We start from the raw sequence: 16,072 nt of genomic DNA, 5'->3' as shown, positions 1-16,072 counted from the left end.
TTTAATTTTTTGCCGCTTTATGGTTATGTCTTTGACAAATCTTGTAGTCTCAGTCACTCAGGCCTTCACCCACCTTGCTATCGGCATGCAGTTCTCATTCCAAGCGTTGATCCTCCTTTACGAGGTCATGGAGTTGATGCGCTTTTATCCCGTCCCCCCACACACACAACTTCAGCATCCCTCCTCGCTTCCCCCGCCAACCTCCACACCACCTTCAGTTGCTAATCTGTCCGTATTCAGCCTTGCTTCCCTTGCCTCGCACACCCGTGGGAACCTTTTTAAAGATCAAATCGATATCAGGACATAAACATGCATCAACTCAAGTTTGCGCTTTTCTCTCCCTCACTTTGTAGAAAGCTGGGTTCGCAAGCGTAATGTCTCACTTATAATTGAAGCAAAGGAATTTAACGGACGTATGGTGTGCTGGTCAAATGACTTCAGGCATTTTAATGCAGATATTGACATCTCACTGCTTGATGTCATTTCCATGCCAAACATTTTTTTTTTTCTCAAACAGGTTTTCTGAAGACTCCTCCCTGTCTGCTATTGGTCTATTAAATATCACTGTAGCCGTCTGCAACAAACATTTAAATGATTTGAAAACACCACCTACAAATAGCTTGCTTGTAATTGACTCTAAAGTTTAATAAGTGAAATGTGAGCATAAACATTTTATTTCTGATAACCCTCACATTGTTTCTCTTCTATGAAGCCTGCCAAGCAGATGTACTCTGCCATAGGCCCCCTCCTTCTCTGATTAGATTAAATTATCTCCTCAAATGAATTAAGGACAGAAATCAATTATTGCGCATCTCCACGCCTGTATCACAGCAATACCCACTTATTAAATAGCCCTCGCCTTTGCCTGTTTAATCTTTGATTACGCTTTCAATTTGAGTTGCTGTTATCTCCATCTGCCACCATTATGTTGCCTCACCGGCATCATTGAGATGTAGTGCCACACGCTTTTGATTACTCTCATCGTGTTGCTTTCCTTTGATTGCTGTTTTGATGAAATAGATACTATCTCTTTATAGTCTCTCACTACAAGTATTTGAAACGCTCTCTAAGTGAGTGACAAATGGGATATTTTTACTCTCATTCTGAGGTTGACTGTCTGAAAACTGAATGGTGTAATGTTATTCCCACAAAAAAATAAAGAAAAATTAAGTTTTCTGGGGTTTTTTTGGTTAAATAATTAGGATGCAATAAGTGTGCTCAGTCTGTTTTTGTAGCTAATTACATGCTGTAGACACAAGCTCTAATCATAGAAATGCAAATCTTAACCCGAGTAAATGAAAACATTTCACAACTAATATTTAAAACCTACAGAAATTCATGAAAATAGTCAACAACAAATTGTGTTTGTGATTAGTGTGGTTTTTGTGATGTGCATGGTAAAAATGTTGTCAGTGACAATACTACTGCAGTTGTAAAAACATATATTTTTATAAAAATAAAAAGGAAGAGGCCACAGAGCAAGAAAAGAGAAAAACAGATGGATAATCTAAGTATACAAATGCTGTACTTAAGTAAAAGTACAGGTACAGATGAAATTAGACTAAGTATAAGCAGGCCTATTCCTTATTCCGTATATTTCAAAGTTTTTCAAAATGAAGAATTTATTTGAAGAATTTCCAAATTTATTTATTAATCCATTTATATTTCCGTTATAGTTTTAGCAATTTTAATACTTGAGCTGGAACTATTATGGTTAGTTGTTATTATAGTTAGTTTTTCATACAATATTTTGATTTTATTTTATTTTCAGCCTTATTTCAATTAACGAAAATTATTAGTTATTGTAGTTGTAGTTCATTTTTAATAATTTAACTATAGTATACCGGTATATTTGTGGGAAGTCGTGGCCTAATGGTTAGAGAGTCGGACTCGTAATCCAAAGATTGCGGGTTCGAGTCTCGGGCCGGCAGGGATTGTAGGTGGGGGGAGTGAATGTCCAGCGCTCTCTCCACCCTCAATACCACGACTGAGGTGCCCTTGAGCAAGGCACCGAACCCCCAACTGCTCCCCGGGCGCCGCAGCATAAATGGCTGCCCATCTGCATTATAATTAATGAAAAATGAAGACACATCGCCTTGGATTTCTTCATTACATGACAAAGTAATCAAATAGTTTGTTGCAGGCCTATTTCATATTCGCTTTGCTGCACAATAAAAAGTGAATTGCTGATATATATCTGGTCAGACGGGTAAAAACAGCTCAGATAGCTATTTCTTTACTTCATGGCGAGGCCACAGAAAGAAAAAGCAGAGCAGCTCGGTGTAGCAGAGTAAATGAGATTCATTGTGTGGTTCTCATCCGCAGGCAGTGTGAGGACATTCTTCTAAGAGTAGAGAGGGTGAGGGACTCTGTTTAAAGGTCAGACAGCAGATGAGATGAAGACTCATTCTCAGCCAAATATTAGATTCAACAGAAGAGCCGAAAGACTCCAAAACAACCCCAAAGTGCGGCTGCTTGAGTACAGAGGTGTAGCTGATGCAACTGTGGGGCTCACATACTGAAGCTAAGGCATAGAAAGTACAAATTAGTAGGTATTGGATTGTTTTCATATTACGTTTTCATATCAAATTTCATATGATGCATTTCTAGTGGCTTTATTTCTTATTAAAATGTTTTCACAATTTTTGAGCTTCCATAGAATCTGTACAAATTATGCAATGCAGTTTCAGTGCATTGCTGGGTAGTAATTGGGTAGCACTTTAGTTTACAGTCCTTTTTTTTTTTTTTTGCATGTGCATACTATGTACTTGTTATAGTAATTACAATAACTTGGTAAAAACGAGATACTAACCCTGAACCTACCCTTAAACCTATGTATTTACCTTAAATTACTACACTTAAAGTACTTTCTCAAGTAAGTAAACTCTAAGTACGTGTTTGTTTTGGGGCTTTCAAATATCAACGTTGTTTGACAAAAATCGCTCACCGCAGCTTTAATCTAAAATGCTGCTTTATTGAACATGGCACCTGATGACTAGTTTACTATTTTTTTTTTCCTGTCATTTTGCTCTATTTGATGTTTGATTAATCTGGGTTTCCCTATATACGCTATGTCAAACTCTGGCGTGCCCTTAGGCATTTATTCACATGCGCACTCTTCAAAAATGGCGCTTATTGAGGACGTGCAAAAATACATATATTAAAAGGCATTTATATTTAGATAGAATGAAATATGTTGAATATGAATAATGTACTGCATGTTAGCTTGCTTATTGTGCCCAAGAGCATAATTTATTCAAGCCCTTAAGACTTAAGGTCACTGCACACTGAGTCTGAAATTTTCGCATGCATTTTTTTTTTTTTTCGTATTCCCCATCCTTTCCTATCAAAAGGCATGCTACGGATGCGAAAATGCTGAAAATCGAACCTGATCCAATTTTTTTTTGACAGACGAAATTTTCAGAGGCAGTGTGCAAACATGATTGACACAACATGAGGCCGTATTTATTTTTTAATGTGCGAAAATTTCGGACATTGTGAATGTTCATTTGAACTATTGTTCCAGGAAACACAGATTCGTTGAAGTATGTTGGTAACAACAGAATTGCAACCATAGTTGGCTTTTGGGAAACGCACCCCTGATAAGACTCAGCTTGAGATATAGACTTTCAAAAAAGCGATTTTGTAGAGTTTCTCATTACCATGGTTTTTAAGTGCCAAAGCCAGAAAAGAAGCCACTTGTCTGTATATAGTTTAAAGAGCTGGGATTTATTCAAAAAATTATTAATTAGCTGAGCAAAGTGTCTTCTGAATATAACAAAAGGAAATTGCAATGTCAATGAGAGTTTTCTGATAATTTTGCTTTAGTTCCAACAGAAATGCAAAGGTGACAATTACGTAATTTTAGCGTGTGAAGCTTTCGGTAAACAACCAATTAAGTCCTCTGCATTTTGTGCGCATCCCGTTTCATACTGTGATTCTTTTAGCAGCAGCCACTTTTAAGTTACTTCTCTTTTAAGAAACCTCTCCTATTAGTTAACCAGTTGTTACATACAGTACGAGATGGTACTTAATAAATCAAATAGTCGAGTAAATAAAAGCAGTCGGAAAAGACACATTTATAGCATGCGGAGGAGTTTGTAATGCTGAGCCTCTTTCAGAAACATTCCCTCGATCTCCACTCAGAGATAAAGAATAGAGAATAGAAGTAATATTAAACGTCCAAACTTCAAATATAATCTTTATCGCAGCTTCTGTCTGTTCTGTGGTCAATGGGTCGCCAACAGAAGCTAATTATCATGTCTGTTTGCCTAAAGGTAGGTGATCTTATTAATTGTGCATGTCACAGCACCATTTATCAGTAGAGTTATTATGGTCTTCTCAAGCGAGGAATATCTGTCCTTTCATTACAGAAGTCGTTCATAGGCACGCTACTTTAATTGCACTTATATCTGAATCTGCTCAGAGCAACCTAATTATAGCCTACAGGAACAAACATGTCATTACGACATCTGTCACGTCGAGCTATAACGGTCGCAGTTAGGACAAGACAAACCGAATTACTCCACAATCTAGATTAATCAGCAGCATTGAGCCAATAAGCATGAACTTGCACAGAATCTACATCAGACACATTTGTAGTCGGACATGTGCAATTATATAAACGTAATGAAGTAATTCACCTGCCCTGAAGGCTTTACAACAGCCTACGAGACGCTGCTCTGGGCAACGGCCAATGTCAGTTTAATCATTTGACTAAAAACAGCGCTTCTTTCTTGCAGCGAGTTACAGGTTCAATCCAGAGTTAATGAAAGCGACCTAATATTCAGGTCTGAAGCTAAAAGAAAAGAATTGTGCACAAAATGTAATAGGAATGTCGTACTTACTGAATTATATGCACAAAAAAATATGAAATAAAAATTATATATAAGTATTAAAATATTGGCATTACATTTCAAGTTTTCTGAAGTCATAAAACTTAAAAAAATATATTATTTGAGTGACTAACACAACTTACCCCAAGACATCTGGCCAGTGTAACATTTAAAATATTAAAAATAATTATTGAAATAAAGCTTAAAATATAAATATTAGATGAAAAACGTTAAAAAGTTAAAAAAATGACAAATGTTGAATTTAAATTATTTTAATTAGTTTAAGTTGAAGCACTAAAATTAATAAAACTAAAACTGAAATAAAAAATTATTTAATAATTTAAAGCTACTGTATTTATCAATAAATAAATAAAAAGTTATTGTTAACTAAAACTAATTACATTAAAAATCGGTATTGAAATACAGCTAAAATAAAATATAAAAAGATGAAAAACTGAACAAAAAGATTAAATAAATTTGATTTGTACTAAAATTAATAAAACAAAACCTGAAATAAAAAAACTTGTGCTATATAGAAATATAAAAACTAATGTTGTGAAAACTAAATATTCAACAAAAAATATCTGATTATAAAAACTTTAAAAATTACAGTAAAAATTACAAACATTACAACAGTAAAAATTACAAAAGCACATAACAAAATTACTAAAACTTAAACAAAAATTGAAACTTAAAATGAAGCTAAAAACATAAAAACAAACGCTAATTCAAAATATTAATAAAAACTATAAGAGCATACAACAATAACGCTGCATCTGGAACAATTTACCCCACAGCCAGCATTTTTGTGAAAGTGCTTCATTTAATTATTCATGGTTTTAGGCAAAAATAACATCTTAACGTGACAATTCACTAATACTGGCGATATATATTTTTTAGACCTTGATGGTTCGACATCTTACCCCATGCATTCTCCCCTACTGATGTCGTTATGAAACCTCATTAGCAAGAGTTTTTTTTTTTTTTTCCAATACACAAATACATATTCTTTCTCCTAGGGTTGATGATGTACCTAAAAATACAACAAAAAAGACAAAAATACCTCCTCCTTGTTTAAGACCACAAAACACTGGCTGTCATCCGGGCCTCTTCTCAGCTGTTATTCGATATCTCTTTCATATCATACTTTTTTTTTCTCACAGCGCATCTGTGACTCATCTGTACAGATGTAGATCTGTCAGCCAGCACAAAGCAGAGAAGCTTGGCTTCTCTCTGCACACAGCCTGCTTTCCTTTACTGGATTACTGATATGCAGTGGTACACAGCGTAGCTCCATGGCCGGCACTCAGCGGCTTAGAGCCCATTCTGCTAGGATAAGCTAACCCTCCATGGTGAAGAGAGAGCATCTTTAAGAGAGAGCATAAAGCATTCTCCCCGTCACACCTCACGTCAAACGCTGTGATGCGCTAATGCTGCACTTCAGCTGCCGACACACTACCTTAAACGCTCAGCTGACGCAGGATCTATCCACACGTTTAGCTGGGCCCTCAGGCGACTGAGCCGCAAGATGTTTCGGGGGCTTTTTGGTCCCTCAGGCCCAATTTGTATGGCACATTCACAGAAAGCCAGCTACAAATGTCTTTTTTTTGTGAATTGTTAACTAAGGTGCTCTAATGGGAATATGACTGTAGAGGTGCTGTGAAGCCCTGACCTAAATGTCTGGTCACAGAAGTAATTGGAGACCTTGAGTTTTATATAGCTATTAAGACACCATGCAGCAGTGTTTTGATCTGTGATGTGCGAGATTCCTGTGGACGTGTAGGGGACTACAAATATCAAGTGCACTTTAATGCTCTGGGTGAAATGTAGGAGACGCAAGATGAGCTTTGAAGAAAGTGCTGACCTGTCAGACCTGTGGTGTGGTGGTATATGCGAGTCTTGGTTCTCATGTGGGAGATGTAGGATTGATTTTAACCCCTAACTCTCTTCCATAGTCCCATCTATCAATAAAATGATGATACACTCTAACTAATAATAATTCCCATATTAAATATCTTCCCTTATTGGGAATGGTTCTCAACAAGATGGCCTAAAGTTATTTAAAATTAAATTAAATTAAATTAAATCAAATTAAATTAAATTAAATTAAATTAAATTAAATTAAATTAAATTAAATTAAATTAAATTAAATTAAATTAAAATTCAAGATGTAAACTGGGACTTAATTTAAGAATCAGGGTTCCCATGGAGAACCATTAAAAGTGGATAAATAAATAAATTATTAATAATAATAATAATTATTATCATCATCATCATCATCATCATCATTATTATTATTATTAATAATAATAATAATAATTATGATAATAATAATTAAACACAATCTTTTAAAAATGTAAATTAAAATTACTCATCCTGGATTAATTAATTAATTAAAGAAAGAAAGAAAGAAAGAAAGAAAGAAAGAAAGAAAGAAAGAAAGAAAGAAAGAAAGAAAGAAAGAAAGAAAGAAAGAAAGAAAGAAAGAAAGAAAGAAAGAAATAAATAAATAAATAAATAAATAAATAAATAAATATTTTTACAGTAATCCTTAAAATTTCTGTAATCTATGGAAGGCCATTTACACCAAATAAGGAAAAAATATACACACACACACATATCATCATAATCATTATCAAGACTCAAAATGATGAGATATAGAATCATAACTATAAGATTAAACAAAGTTGTACATAGGATGTAAAGGGTCAAAAATTGTGACTTAAATCATCATTATGGCATAAGAAGACATAACACAATTATAATGAAATGTGAATTATGTCAAATTTGAAATTGCCATATGACATACTTAAGTCAAAACTGGCATAAAAAGAAATTATGAAACAAAAAGTAAAAATTATGAGATAAAATGAAATCATGGCATAAAAATGACGTGACTTTTCATGACTCATAATTTAATCTCATCATTTTGATCTTGTGTTTCATAAAAATGACTTTTATGTCATCACATTGATTATATCTCATAATTAGGACTTTTAATGATTACCAAAGTATGATGACTTTTTTTTTCTCATGTGGCTGAAATAGGTTTCTATAGGAATCACAAAAGTAATAGGTTTTTTTTTTTTTTTGTAAATACAACAGTTTCACAATAAGCAGCTTTGTGATTATTACAGCTAAAGTACCAGAATAAATATATACATATAAATGATGTTTTATTAACAAAGTTTGGGAGGAGCACGTTCAGATAATCAACCAATTCAGCACAGGTGGAGTTTGTTTAGATATCAACTTAACTAGCATGTTATTCCAACTCACCTCTGTGCCAGTGCATACCTCCTCCTCCCCAACTCATCTCAGATTAGGGATGGGGAGTTCTCTGGGTACGAGCTATATTCTGAGCTCTGAGCCCTCCCTCAGAACAGCACACCAAACATGCTTACTATTTGCTCAATCTGATTAAATGTACTGTATGTAGGTGCAAACTCGTGAAATAGAGGACAATGGGGGCCCATAGGGAGAAAAGGTTCAATCTTTCATGAATTTCCATTTGGAGTTCAACACAATACAGTACATATCTAGGATACATTCGTTGATAATCAGCAGTAGTTTAATACAATGATTTCTCTTTCTAACTCCTGCTGATGGTCTTGATTTCATTGTTTTAAAGCAAGAGAGCAGACATAAAAAAATCATCAGAGAACAATGACTCAGTCTTGAAGCATCCCTGCATGAATGTGACCCTTCAGCCACAGATTATCTATCACTTCTTATCAAGTCTTATAAGGAAATCTTTCCATCAGATTGATAAATCAGCTGAGTGTGTAACTCCATGCAAAAGTATTCATCTAAGCACTTGTCTGCTCTTCATTGAAGGCACTCAGACTGTGAGCCTGAGCTACAGCACAGGCATTGGTTCACATTTTAAGAAGGGATAAGAATCAAGCTCCTGAAGAAAAAAAAAAACTGACAGCTTATGGCAGGGATCCTTGGGATATAAATTATTAAAATCCTTTTCAGAGTCACCATTTTGAATGTGACACACATTAAAGGTTCTGGCAAAGTATTTAACTCCACAAGTCAAGCAAGCAGCAAGTCGACTGTATATAAGCAACAGAAGAAAGAAAGAGTGACTTAACTCTCTTACAATAAACCCCAAGAGATTAAGAAATAAAAACCTGCCCTCTTCTCTAAATAAAAAAATAATTCTTGTATCCACATAAATGTATCCACATTATAATACACTTCTCATAAAATGTAATTATCATATGTGGCCTGCAATGTCCTATCACTGATAAAAATGGTAACATTTTAAGTAACTGGTTTATTTAAAAAATATTATTTCATATTGCTGAATCAACCTAAATATTAATTAATGCACCAAAACTGCGTTAAAACAGGTAGAAATGGCCCTTTAAGACAATACTTTCACAGTGTACCTCGTCAATTACAGCAGCTACTTGCACCTTTAGTCAGTTTATTATAATTTTGTAAAGTATATGGTGTGAACTACATAATATTGCGCAAAATAAATTACAGATCCGAATCATCTGAATTCAGCAGCTTTAATCCACATGAGCTTTTCATATACACACACACACAAACACACATCACGTGACCTTTTCCTTACAGCCACATATTTAAGACCATCGGCGAGGGAACGCAACCGAATTTAAAAACACCGGAGAACCTATATCAAGAAAACATCGATCATTGGTTTTGATCCACACCAAGTTCCAGGACTATTTATAGAGATCTGTAGTCAGCACAGATAGTGCCAAACCTAACATATGCCGACATCTACATACCCACAGTCCATCTCTGAAACCACGAGTGTGGGGGCTTTGAAGGGTACAGAAGCACACTGTTAAATCTATCTTTCAAAAGTTACTTGTATAACACTGTAGTACATTTTACAATGTCCTTACAATGTACTTAGTATAGTAATAATGGTTATTTGTGCATAATCGCATGCATCAAACCCTTAACCAAACCCTAAACCTTAATAACCTATTGTAATTTCACATTGTAACTTAATATTACTTAGTACTTAAATGTATAATTAACAAGGGCACCTTAAAATAAAGCATAATCGTAAGCATAAGCATAAAGCATACTTGTTGTTGCATTATTTTTCTCCGATTTAGTAATAATGTTAGAAAAGATCTGCAGTGTTCCTGTCTGAATGTAAAAGTAGCAGAAATGGGTTAACATCAAGAAAAAAACAAATAAAATCAAGCACAGATCAACTCAATATCCATATGCCATTTAAATATATATTTTCATATCAAGATTTGAGTTTTTTTGTTGTTTTTTGCTCACTGCGTTTTTATATATAGACAGATGTCATGAATAAGCTTTGTGCAGAAATAAATATTTTTCAATGTTCTCTTCAATTATGTTCATCTGTTTCATTTGCTGTTTTGAATTCAACTGTGAAAATGTTATGTTTATATTCATAATTACAGTGATATGGAATATTATAATAGTTATTTTCAACAAACATATGTGATTACCGCAATAATAAAAATGTGCATGTTCATGTTACAACTCACCCCACCTGCTGTTACAACTCACAATCAACATACTGTAGGTAGTGAAGTTTGTAACATCAGCACTTTAAATAATGACATTACATCGTTTAGAGATAAGCAGTAGATTTCAAAACGGTAGACAAATATGAAAATGATATATCAAAATTTGAGACATTTATTGCAAAACAGCAACAACAACAACAAAGCAATACGTGTTACAACACTCCCCCGGTCTCCTCTACATGGTGTGGTTACACACAATATATACTGTATCTAATGAGACACATATCACATCAATAATCAATATTAATATTGTAACATAATATTGACTCTTTATGCAGCAACCAGCTGTAGCTCTCTAGGCAGACATAATATGGACTGCAAGTCAATAAAAGACCAGCAGCAGTGAGCCATGTTTTTGCAGTGGCAATAGGCTATATGCATCGTCAATGTTTATTATTTATTTTATTTATGCACACAACATTTTGCAACTCGGGTGGAACTTATAGAAAAAAAAACACAAAGGTGTGTAAGTGTTGATAGAGTACTGTGAGATCCGTGACCCCTGGGGCGCGGCGGCGCGCAATCCGCCTGTGGGATTCAGAGAGAGTCAAAGTGGGACAGCAGTGCGCACCGACTCGCTGCAGTCTGACCGCCGGAGCTCCATGCACATCTGTCCGTCCTGAGACATCCCTACTATCTAAACACTCTAACACAGTCTGCTATCGCTACTGTAAATAAATGCATAAGCTGTAGCTCCAGCCTTTACTTGCACACTGTGCGGCTCGAAGAGAAATCTTATGCTACGACGACCCCAAGATGTAGAATCTTGCAAATACCCGAGCGCGATGCGCTTGGAACGTGCGTACGTCCGACTTAAACCAGTGCTGGCCAACTAATACTCAAAAAAGATCTTGCATTAAGCATCCATCACCCGTGACGAGTCAACTTCAGCTTGTTTTGTGCAATCAAATCACACCCTGAACGTAGAACAAACCTGCGCGTAACTGGGATTACATTGCAGATATCAGAACCATATGAATCAATTCGGAATTAGAAGGTCGTTACTGACTCAGTGTTCCTAAATTTGTTAATTTAATAAACACAAACCATAAGACGCGTAAAATCAGTGAGCAAAACTGCGCGTAATTGAATTTTTGTGCTGCGTACGCGGACCATACGAATCAATTTGGAACGAGCACATGCTCACTAAATCGTTCTGCGTCTGAAGTTGATAATCTGATAGATGATGGGTCGCACACATTATTGAAATGAACTACAAACAACTTCCCACGCGCGTGTAAAAGAATGTGCGCTGAACTCAAATCTGCACTGTCATCATCATGCCACCAAACACACGTACTGTATCTGACCTGTCCAAAAGCGCGAGCTACTTGTGAAATATTAGCCCTGATGTAATTGAGCACGGGGTTTATGATAATGTGTGCTTAAATCACACTGGCGTTTCCGTTCTCCCTGCCAACTCCCACCACACCCAGAGGGCATCACACTGTGGCCACACATCCCAGGGTCCTTACCTGTGACAATCCCACAGAAGCTGTAGAGCACAAAAAGCAAGTGCTGTTGGAGCATCATATTCTCGTGGCGATGCTTGCGTCCGCGTTCTCCCTGCACTGATGCTGATGCCGATGCCGCTTATCCAGGTGGATGGTGCGCTCTCAGTCGGGCTCGGATCGCATGGATGGAGCAAACCCGAATCTCCTGTCCCGATCCGGTGGATATGTCGCCTGCAGCAGTTACTGAACCCGGGCTGGGAGAAGATGCTGCCCGCACTGACAATGCTGAGAAAGTGGCACTTCAGCCCCTGCCTGAGTCTCTGCCGCTCCAGAGCACCGCAGCAGACGCGGGTCCCGCCCACTTCGGATTGACACATGGAGACGCCTTACCGATATACAGACGAGCCTGGACGCGCAGTTGATCACGATGATTGATAACTTTCTGTCAGTTGGGATTTTTCATTGCACTTTCGACAACAGTGTTGTCTGCCCAGTTTTAATTAGGCTCCTGTAATCATAATGGCATGCAGTTTCCCTGTTTCATTGAAAATGCTGTGCATGTTGTTCAGGGGACATCAAGGATGTTGTAACACAGAGTGAGGTGTAACACCGTCAATTTAACCAATTAGGAATGAGCTACAGGGGTGAAATCACCGTCTTGTAGGAGTAGCCTATAATTGTCACGGTTATAATTTGATTTGTGATCGTGATAATGGGTTTTAAACAACAGAATTAGAATCTGAATCAGCATGTTGTCTTGTTTAATTTGATTTGTACCAACCACACGTTAAAATAATAATAGCCTAATAATAATTGCAGTGGGGGATTGTAACGCTACTGCTGGATCTGCAAACTTTGCACAAATTGGGACAGTGTATAGACCTAGATTTGTCATAATTATGAGAGTTATTAACGCACACAAACTGGGTTATAATAGGAAGCGCTCACATACCCACATATTATTTAAATGAATATGTATTATACCGGTGGCGAGAAGTTTGGAATAAATAAGATTTTGAATGTTTTTGAAAAAAGGTTCTTATGCTCACCAAGGCTTATTTGAGCAAACACTGTAATATGATTACATATCAAAACAACTGTTTTACTTAATGCATAACTAATAAGGAATTATTGAAGAACTAACAGGTACTTATTCATTAACACTTAACTCACTGTTAACTACTAAGGAAGATGTGTTAACTAATCCGTATGTAATACAATTTTATGATTGTGTTAAGTAACAGTTAGCTAATCAATAACTAATATATTCTGTCATACCTCCTGAGGAACTATTAATTATCTACGAGTTAAGGTTCAAGAAAAATAACTATGAAGTAACTACTACTGAACAGTTATACGCAAATAGTCACTATAATAATCAGGTTGTGGCCCACAAATCAAGTACTTGAGTAAAAGTACAGATACCCCAATAACATATTACTCCAGTAAAATTATAACTAGCCCTATTAATTTTTAAAATTACTTGAGTAAAAGGACACTACAGTAGCAACTTTGTTACAGTCGACTACTACTATTATTAGCCTATAATGGAAATGAAATATGCATTTTGTTTGCTGCACACCCAAAAGGACTCATTACTATAATTGTACATAACGAGGGGGGTGGGAACCAGAAGGGCGTAAGTGACATTTTGGGTGAAATTGATATATATATATATAGAGAGAGAGAGAGAGAGAGAGAGATATGAAATCTGCTTCGGAAAGGAACCCCAACTCAACTGTCTTGCCATAACTATCCAACATACTACAGATACAGTACACTCTGCAAAATGGTGGTTTGTTAATTAATTAATTAATCTATTTATTTATTAATTTATTTTTTCCGAAACACTGGGATGAAGCTGTTGGGTCATATTTGTTTTTTAGTCTTAGGTAGTTTTTGTGTTGTGTTGATGCCTAAGTTAACACAGAGAAGTTAACTACACTTTCCCTGAGCCCAGCTTCCGTATAAGTAATTAATTCTTTATTAATTACTAAAGGTTTCACTATATTTTCACTTTAGAATAGGCCTACTGTTGCAGGTTTGAAATAAGTCCTGCATAATTATTAGATAATTATTTATTAATTACTAATGGGCTCCCTATATTTTCACTTTTGAATACTGTTTCAGGTTCTAATTCTTGCAGAATTATCTAATAATTCTTTATTAATTACTAATTGGTTACCTATATTTTCACTTTCCCTCAGGCCTTGCCTTACATACAGGAACTGAATTAATGGCAATATGGTATATGCTGAGGAGGCACACATACAGTATATAAAATATAAAAACTAAGGTAAGTTAGCGCATGGCACTGGAGTGTAACTGTGTATGACTGTTCTTTAGTAGTTACTTCATAGTAGTTACTACCTTAACTAGTAGATAATTAATAGTAGTTCCTCAGGAGGTATGACTGAATATATTAGTTATTGATTAACTAACTGTTACTTAACACAATCATAAAATTGTATTACATACGGATTAGTTAACACATCTTCCTTGGTAGTTAACAGTAGTGAGTTAAGTTTAAATGAATCATTACTTGTTAGTTCTTCAGTAATTCCTTATTAGTTATACAGTAAGTAAGAAACAATATTCTAAAGTGTTACCATGTAATTTATTCCTGTGATGCAAAGATGAATTTTCAGCATTATTACTCAAGTGTCATATAATCCTTCAGAAATCATTCTAATATGCTGATTTGGTGCTCAAAATATTTCTTATTATCATTGTTGAAAACATGTGTGCTGCTTAATATTTTTTTGTGGAAACCATGATACAAGTTTGAGGTAAGTACAATTAGAGAGAGAGAGAGAGAGAGAGAGAGAGAGAGAGAGAGAGACAGAGAGAGAGAGAGAGAGAGAGAGAGAGAGAGAGAGACAGAGAGAGAGAGAGAGAGAGAGAGAGAGAGAGAGAGAGAAATTATTTTATTCAGCAAAGACACATTAAACTGATGTTACAAAAAACTTTCTATTCATTGAAGAACCCTGAAAAAATTGTATCATAGTTTGCAAAAAGATATGATTTCAACATTGATGATAATAAGAACCATTAATCATAACTGTATATTATATTATATTATATTATATTATATTATATTATATTATATTATATTATATGTGACCCTGGACAACAAAACCAGTCATAAGGGTCAATTTTTCAAAATTGAGATTTATAAATTTGAATAAATAAGCTTTTAATTGATGTATGGTTTGTTATGATAGGAAATTTTTTGGCCAAGATACAACTATGTGAACATCTGGAATCTGAGGGTGCAAAAATGCATATTACTAATCAAAAATTAAGTTTTGATATATTTACATTAGAAAATTGACTAAATATCTTCATGGAACATGATTTTTTTTAATGTCCCAATGATTTTTGGCATAAAAGAAAAAGTCATTTTGACCCATACAATGTATTTTTAGCTATTGCTACAAATATAACCCAGCGACTTAAGACTTGGTTTGTGGTCCAATATATTATATTTATTTATGTAAGGGGGTGGGAGTGCTAAAACCAATGGTTGTAATGAATCATATAGCATAAATTTAGTTATCTTATTAAAAATACAAAGCATAAAATAATCATATCACACAAAAATGTGTTGAGTGATGTTGGTTTGTTTGAATAAACAGTTTATGTGTGTTGCTTTCTTTTTAAAATTGTAGCACTTTACTACTTTGGAAAACAACCTCATGTGTACAACATACCTTTAGTCATATATGAACGTTATTGTATGAGGTTATTATATGAGTCATGACACTAAGTTTTTTTCAGAATTTCAGCTTTCCTTGCATCTACTTACGTTAGTTCCTTGTAAAACATTACAGAAGCTATGTCAATCAACACTAACTTCATATGGCTGAATATTGAATGTTGCATCAACACTACTCTTGAGCTGTAATATAGCTGGAAGGTCAGTTTGACATGATAAAAGATTTGAGAGGCCTTTTTTGTCTTTTTTTTGGAACATAAAATGCTGACAGATTAAATTAGATTAAATAAAAAAGCCTGTTTGGACTAGAAGGTTTTCTGTTGTTGTTGTTGTTATTGTTGTTGATTTGTATTGGAATAGTTTTGAGATCTCAAGTGGGAAAATTAATATTGTTTATCCTAGTTGTTAGCATCTTTAATTGGGTCTCCAGGCATTCTATCAACAACTAGACTGCGCCATTCTCACATTCTCACCTTGCATGCATTTATTAAGTTGCATTAAATGTTT

General features: G+C 35.1%; 1 protein-coding gene across 1 annotated transcript in view; it reads right to left on the bottom strand.

Annotated features, from left to right (window-relative positions):
* The window catches only part of LOC306851477 (cell adhesion molecule 2-like), a 232,849-nt gene extending 220,665 nt beyond the window's left edge, over nt 1-12,184 (bottom strand). The window contains exon 1 of the mRNA XM_079387741.1: nt 11,869-12,184. Within this exon, the coding sequence (XP_079243867.1) occupies nt 11,869-11,926 (58 nt within the window). The 5' untranslated portion in view covers nt 11,927-12,184. The remainder of the gene's footprint in view (nt 1-11,868) is intronic.
* Between the last annotated feature and the right edge of the window lie 3,888 nt (nt 12,185-16,072).

This window comes from Barbus barbus (assembly GCF_936440315.1).
Source record: "Barbus barbus genome assembly, chromosome: 31".
Lineage (NCBI taxonomy): Eukaryota > Metazoa > Chordata > Actinopteri > Cypriniformes > Cyprinidae > Barbus > Barbus barbus.
Note: the sequence above shows the minus strand (reverse complement) of the source record. Positions and strands in the feature narration are given on the sequence as shown.